Source organism: Sorex araneus, chromosome 5, assembly GCF_027595985.1.
Source record: "Sorex araneus isolate mSorAra2 chromosome 5, mSorAra2.pri, whole genome shotgun sequence".
Classification (NCBI taxonomy): domain Eukaryota; kingdom Metazoa; phylum Chordata; class Mammalia; order Eulipotyphla; family Soricidae; genus Sorex; species Sorex araneus.
In genome coordinates, this window is record NC_073306.1 from 127,449,115 (window position 1) to 127,456,542 (window position 7,428).

The window sequence follows — 7,428 nt, forward strand, 5'->3', positions numbered from 1 at the left end:
CTGCCCCCCAGCCCCCTCAGGTGGCATGTTTCCTGCTGAATACCAGCTCTCCTGTTCTTCGTGTCCGCTGTCTCTGGGCACTCTTTATTCACCCACTATGATTCCTGAAGTCCCACACGTGAGCAAGGTCACTCTGTGTCGGTCTCTCTCCCCCCGCCGACCTTCACTCAGCGTGACACTCTGCAGGTCCCTCCACGGAGCAGGCAGCAAATTGTATGGCTTGAGTTTTTTTTCTTCATGGCTGCATAGTATTCCCTCGTGGAGAGGTACCCTAGTTTCTCTATCCAGCCGTCTCTTCGTGGGCACTCAGGTTGTTTCCAGATCTGGGCTGTTGTGGACAGTGCCGCAAGGAACACAGGGAGCCAGTGTCTCTTCTCCATTCTGCTTATGGCCCCTCCAGGTATGTTCTAAGTCGCAGGGGTCTGGGGGGTCCTAGATCAAATGGAAGCTCAACTCAGATTTTTTGTAAGTTTACTTAATTTTTTAAAATTTTATAAAGTAGTTCACAATATTTGACTACATTTTTTTTTTATTGAATCACCATGTGGAAAGTTACAAAGTTCTCAGGCTTATGTCTCAGTTATACAATACTCAAACACCCATCCCTTCACCCGTGCCCATATTCCACCACCAAAAACCCCAGTATACCTCCCACCCTTCCCACCCCCGCCTGCGTAACTGATAAATTTCACTTCATTTTCTCTTTACCTTGATTACATTCCATATTTCAACACAAAACTCACTATTGTTGTTGCAGTTTTCCCCCAAAAAAGACAGCCCTACTGACAAGGAAGCATTTGATAGTTTTCCATTGCTGAGAATGAAGAGATATGAAGGCCTGCTGTTCCAAGTACATAACTTTTTTTTTTCCCTCCTTCCCATGCCACCAAGTTCGTGCCTGCTTAATAGTCCTCATAATATGGCTGACGCCATGCCACCCGACAAGGGAAAAAAAAAACAAGCAAGAAGGATATCTCCTGTCCTCGGCCGGCGTGGGCTTAGTTCACAGTCTAGAGACATGGCTGCAAGCAGTTTCTGGAACCAAAAGTAGTCTAGTTGGGCTCCGCATTCTGGTTGATCAGCAGCAAAGCGGCCGCACGAAAGTGTGGCCACCCGGGTTGAATCTCGATGGAGTGTGCGCTGGTATCAGCCCCGGCCCGAGACTGCCCAAGTGTCCCGCTGTTCCAAGTACATAATTTTTTTCCCCTTTTTTTCCCCTTCCCGTGCCACCAAGTTCATGCTGCTTAATAGACCTCATAATATGGCAGACGCCACACCGTGTTTTTCCCAGAAAAGGGAAAAGAACCGAGAAAGAAAGATATTTCCTCTCCTTGGCCAGCGTGGGGCTATGGCTTAGTTCACAGTCTAGAGAAATGGCTGCTACTTTGATTACCTTCAATATTTCAACAAAAAACTCACTATTGTTGTTTGGAGTTTCCCCCCACAGTCAGACCTGCTAAAAAGGAACCGTTTCACATTGCTGACAATTAAGAGATATTAGGTCGCATGACTGCAACAATGGCTGTGCGGTTTTGGATTTCTGTGTAAAGTCCAGGGAAAATTCTGCCAGAAATTGCATCACTGCAAGCTTTTACTTCCCTTTTGTGGTGCTCATAATATGGAAAAGCCTGGAGAGAGAAACCCTTTCCCGCTGGCGACGCATGGGGCAGCGGCTCAGTTCACAGTCTGGAAGCATTTTTGTGAGCTGCTCGTGTCCAAAGCAGTTCAGTTGGCCTCCGGGATCGTGCTCGTGCAGCAGCGGAGAGGCCCTGTTTGACTACATTTAATATTCAAACACCAATCCCACCACCATTACACCTTCCCATCCACCATATTTCGGATGTTTCCATCCTGAACCCCAATCCTTGCCCCCAAACATAACCAAAATAATATATTTTGTATTGTTTGTTACGAGAAACTGCTGAAAATGCCACAAAAAAGTATCCTCAGAGGAAAGAATGTGAAGACTGTTGTATTTCACCCAGGGGTCATTAAGCACTTCTATAAGTCTGAAAAAAATAACTTTCTGGGGCGGGTAGGGCGTTTGCCTTGCTCGCAGCTGACCCTCGTTCGATTCCCAGCATCCCATATGGTTCCCTGAGCACCACCGCCAGGTGTGATTCCTGAGTGCAGAGCTAGGAATAACCCCTGTGCATTACCAGGTGTGACCCAAAAAGCAAAAAAAAAAAAATTCCTTCTAAGATTGGTGGCCTCCTACTTTGAACCCCATCAGATGTGGTGCAGTGCTCTCGGAGTCTGAGTAGGGTGTGTGGTATGAAGTGTCACATACTTCATGTGTTCACTCGGGGGGTGAGGCTCAGCCCGAGCGTGTGGAGAGCGGCGGTTGAGTTCTGGGGGCTCTCGGCTGCCGGGCGGGGTCCCGTGGGGCGGGGTGGGCTCTCAGCCCGGCGCGGGGCCAGCCGCGAGCGTGGCTGTCGCGGGCGTCACGCCTTGCGCCCTCCGGGAGAGGAGCACGCGCGGTCTCGACCCTGAGAGTCCCTTGAAGGAATGTCCACGTCGTTCCCCGGGAAGGCCGGGCCCGCCGACATCCTGAGCTTGGCGCAGGTCAGTGCCTGCCGGAGTCCAGCTCCGGAATGAAGACCACCGACTCAGGGATGAAGCATTGACCAGCAGCTATCGAGGCTGAAGGCCCCGTTTATTCTCAAGCAAGCAGTTTTATATTCTTAACATACCTTGGCCCAGGCACGTAGCCAAGTCAAAAGATGTTCTCATGAGTTAGACATATTTTGTGTTTGTCTCAGGATGTTCTCATTAAAAAATACCAAGTCAGATTATTCCCAAGGTTACTTAGAGCACGAGGAGTATGTACGTGCAGGATGTGTCCTGCTTATCTTGCTGGTAGGTTTTACCTTCAAGGCCCCTCTTTCAAGAGGCCCTCTGCACAGGACTCTCCCAAGCCCCCAGTGCAGGTCATACAAAGTTCATTGTCCCACGTTGGTCTCTAGTCTCTAGTCTATGTGCTCCAAGCAATCCCACTACAAGTGCCCGCGTTCCGCAGGGAATGCCGGGGGCCGTGGGAGGTCTGTGGCCACGCCTGCATTCCTCCAGGACCCGCCTGCCCTCCCAGGGGGGCACCTGCGGGGGTTCTTGCCCTGCCCCCCGCTCCCCAGGGCCCTGCCCGCGCCCCGCGTGCTTGCCGCCCCGCCTTCTGCCACTGGCCCTCTGAACGCGGCGCGGGGCCGACCCCCATGACTTGGCTTCGCTTTCCCCAGACGGCGCGTGACGCATGGTTCCACGTGCGTGCCGGCCCGCTGCCCCCTCGCCTGCCTTCTCACCCCCTCGCCCGCTCCTGGAGACGCTCACCGTCTAGTTGTGTGAGTTCTCCATCTCTTGGGGACATCAGCCCGTTTCCCCCACGGCTCACAGGTACTTCCCCCGGCCTCAGCAGGCCTTTTCGTTCTCTGGGCCGTTTGCCGTGCATAAGCGCATTCGTGTGGTGCCCCGGGTGGGTGTTAATGGTTGTTCCTGCCTTTACTCTGGGAGTCAAATGTAACCAAATCATCACCCGGAGTAAGGCGACCACTGACTCTCTCCATGGAGCTTTGTAGTACTAGGCCATTTGTACAAGTCTTGAATCCTTTTTTTTTTTTCTTTTTGGGTCACACCTGGCGATGCTCAGGGGTCACTCCTGGCTCTGCACTCAAGAATTACTCCTGGTGGTGCTCAGGGGGCCGTATGGGATGCTGGGAATCGAACCTGGGTCGGCCACGTGCAAGGCAAATGCCCTCCCCGCTGTGCTATCGCTCCAGCCCCTCTCAAAACTGTTTTGAGTTGATTTTTTGTGGTCACGGTCCAGTTTTCCCAGCCTCACATGTTCCTGAAGTTGTTCTTTCCCCCTGTTTATTCTCGGCTCTGTCATAAATCAACTGTGTATGTGTGAGGTTATTTCTGGACCCTAGACTGCTCCATTGATCTCAGATTTTTTTTTTAATTTAAATGTCAATTCTATACCGTTCCGGTTATTATAGCTTTATAATCCAAAGTTTGAAATCAGAGCATCTGAGCTTTCCAATTCATTGGCGTATGAGTTTGTTTTTCGCCAAACAGATGCCTGGATTTCTGAGGTGCGTGTTTTACATGAATGTGATATAACTCACGTCAGGCCTAGCCTTCTGGGGTCATGTTTTCCGTGGGGGGAGGCCCCAGTGTTGCTCGGGCTGCTCAGCGGCGCCCCCTGCTGGCTCTCAGCCCCGTGCAGCGCTCCGGCTCCGGCCCTGAGTCCTGGTCAGATCACGTGGGGTCAGCCTCAGCCCCCACCGCCCCCCACCGCCCCCACCCCCGGCCAGTCTCTCCGGCCCCTGTCCGGGGCATCACCTGTGGGAGGGCCCAGGAATCTGCCTTCCACCATAGCGAGCACCGACACCTGCCTAGTGGGTCTTGCTGGGGCCTTCCCACCCTCCCCCGCCCCCGGCCCCACCCCACGCAGGGCTGAGTTCCGTCCCGATGTCAGGCTTTAGGCGGGGCTCCAGCTGCTGTGCTCACGGCCCTCTTCACCCGAGACAGCCCCGGGCGACCCCAGGCATCGCGTGATATAAAACAGGGGTGCAAAGCAAGCATCCGCCAAAAAAACACTTTTATTTGATGGAGAAGACCTCCACGTCGTGACGTGACCTCACATGGGGCTGTGGCCCATGAACCAGGTTCTGGAATGTTCCGGAGAATGCTCTGGCCTGGGGTTCTCTGGGGTGTATCACCCTCCATCAGAGCTCTGAGCCGCCACCCTGTCCCCCACCCTCTCACCCACGCCCCCCATGCGAGTTCTCCCTTGGGAGGCTCAGGGCACAGTGCTCCCTCCCCTGTTGACACCCGGAACTCCCCCCACCCGGCCACTGGGGCCCCAGGGACTGTTTGGGGGCAGCAGGGCAGCCGCATTCACGAGCCCCAGACTCCTGCCCCCCGAGGACTCCGCGCCCCACCCCCCTTTGCTCCCTGGCCCTTCCCTGTGCTCCTCCGCCTGCCTGGGCAGCCCCCTCTGGGCCCAGGGCCTTCCCACTTGGCCCTCGCGCCCCGAGTCCTGAGCCCTGCAGGTCAGCCTTACCCCCGCCTCTGAGCCAGACCCTCTGCAGAAGCCCCTCCAGACCCCAGGCACCCCGCTGACCCGCCCCTCCCCCCCGCGGCCCTGCGGGGTGCCACCCGCTGTCGCCTGAGCCCCGTGTGTGCCCCCATTGCTGCCGGGCGCTGGGCCGGCCCCGGGTGCGGGTGCCCCTTCCTCTGCCTCTCTTCCCCGGGCTTCTCCGCTCGGGCCAGGGCCCATCCGCGGGGGTCACGGGCTTGCCTGCCTCACGCCCACCCGCCCTGTCCCCACCGCAGGCCTGAGGGGCGATGAGAGCCGCATGATGGAGGTCGAGTCCTCCTACTCCGACTTCATCTCCTGCGACCGCACCGGCCGGAGGAACGCGGTCCCGGACATCCAGGGGGACTCGGAGGCCGTGAGCGTGCGGAAGCTGGCCGGAGACATGGGCGAGCTGGCCCTGGAGGGCGCAGGTCAGGCCCCCCGCCCCTCCCCCGCTGGGCCCCGGCTGTCCCCGCTGAGCACCGCAGGGGTCAGGCCCTGAAGCAGAGACGTGGGGGCATGTCTGTATAGCTGGACACACGGGCCCAGGGAAGCGGGTGTGCCCGGGTCAGTGCGGCCCACTTGAGCACCTGCTGTCCCTGCTGAGGCCGCACTCCTCCAGGCAGGCGCCCAGGGTTTCCTCCAGCCCCTCTCTCACCAGCCTCGGGGCCCCTGGAAGCCCGCCTTCCTGAACTGACCGCCCCATTCCAGCGGCCCCGGGGTGCTGCTGTCCACTCTTGGGCCCCCTGACCCAGCTCAGAGTCTGTCCTACCCCCAGCCCAGTTGCCCGCCTTGAGGCCTGGCCGTGTCTGGCACATGACAGGCTGCCCGTGGCCGCTGTCCACCGACGGGCCCCGCTGTGGCTCCGGGCTCACTGCCTGGGCGTCTCCTCAGCACAGGGACAGGCCCTGCCCCACCCCCCACCCCACCCCGGGTGGGTCCTCTGGGCGTCAGGCGTGCTCGGCGGCCACCGGGGCCTCGACATGCGGAGGGCTGCTGGTGCCCGCTGTGTGCCAGCTGCCCCGTCGCGGGAGCCGCTCGGTCAGGGGCCCCGTGTCTGGGGCCTGTGGTGACTGAGGGGCAGGTGGACAGACACACAGCTGCGGGGTCTGTCCCCGCTGGACAGCAGGAGGTTCACCCCGAGGCCCCCACCAGGGGAGAGCCGGGCAGAGACTGGGGAGCCCCGGCTCCGAGAATGTCCCGGCTCCGAGGTCAGAAGCAGCTGGCCCAAAGCACCATTCCGGAAGGGCCCTGGGCAGCGCCCCAGTAGCCAGCCAGCCCGGCCCCAGGCTGTGCGGGGGTGAGGGGGCATCCCCCCAGCCCTGGGCCCATCCTCCCTCCCGCCCCTGCAGCCCTCAGGCAGGTGGACTCGCCCCCTCTCCTGTCGACACCCCCCCAGTGGGCTGAGCGGTCCCTGAACTCACCCACCCCATCCCGACCCCCCCCCCAGCTTCCCCAGGCCCCGCCCCGTGCTGACCCCTCCCACCCCGACCCCAGCGCTCACCCCTGCCCTCCTCTCCCCGCAGAAGGACAGGCAGCGGCGGACAGCTCGGGGAAAGTGGCCGACACCCCGCCCAAGAGCAGCGACGAGGGGACCAGCAGCTCCTCCTGAGCCCGGCCGTGCCCGCAGGCCGGAAGAGAGCCGCACTGACCCCCGCGGACGGAGGGGTGCCTCGCGCCGAGCCCCCATGTCCCGCGCCAGAGAGACGGCGGCCCCCAGGAGGCGGCCGGGGAAGACCTCGGCCCGCACCCCCCGCCAGGCAGGCCGCATGCCGGACACCCCCCTGCCAGCGCGCGTCAGCCGCACCCGGCGCCGCTGGGACGCAGGGGCTGGGCCCTGCCCACCAGGGTGAAGCAGCCCCCCCACCCCACCAAGAACGCGCCTGCCGTGGCCACCGGGGCAGGGACCGGGTCCCAGCTCTGACCCCCCCCACCGCCCCCCAACGCCAGCCCTCCGGGGCCGAGACCTTCTCACCCCGTTTGTAAAACACACTTTGCAACTTTGTAAGAACTTCAGCAAGCCTTTCTCCAGCTCGCCGAGGGCGCTGGCCGGAGCCCGCGCCCCTTTCGGAAACGGCTGCGTCCACCCGGCCGGCCGCCCGCCGCCCCGCGCGGTGGGACTGTGCGCCCACCCCGCCCGCCCACCCGCCCGCGCCGACGCCGGGTTGGGAAATAAACGCGGGTGACCTGTGTCCCGGCCACGCTGCTTCCGCCCCGCCCCGCGGCGTGGGGGAGGGTCCCGCTTGGAGGGTCCGCCCCCTTCCAGCTTCGCAAGCCCCCAGGAAGGTCTGTCCCGAAAATCACACCCGGCAGGGCTAAGGGTCCAGGAAGCGTGGGCACAGATAGACCCCCCC

General features: G+C 60.3%; 1 protein-coding gene across 2 annotated transcripts in view; it reads left to right on the forward strand.

Moving 5' to 3' along the window:
- Nucleotides 1–7,266, forward strand: part of PKIG (cAMP-dependent protein kinase inhibitor gamma) — a 77,739-nt gene extending 70,473 nt beyond the window's left edge. For both annotated transcript variants that reach the window (XM_055140579.1, XM_055140580.1), the window contains exons 3-4: nucleotides 5,332–5,505; nucleotides 6,601–7,266. In XM_055140579.1, coding sequence (XP_054996554.1) covers nucleotides 5,355–5,505; nucleotides 6,601–6,686 — 237 coding nt within the window. In that variant the 5' untranslated portion in view covers nucleotides 5,332–5,354 and the 3' untranslated portion in view covers nucleotides 6,687–7,266. The remainder of the gene's footprint in view (nucleotides 1–5,331; nucleotides 5,506–6,600) is intronic.
- The last annotated feature ends 162 nt before the right edge of the window (nucleotides 7,267–7,428 follow it).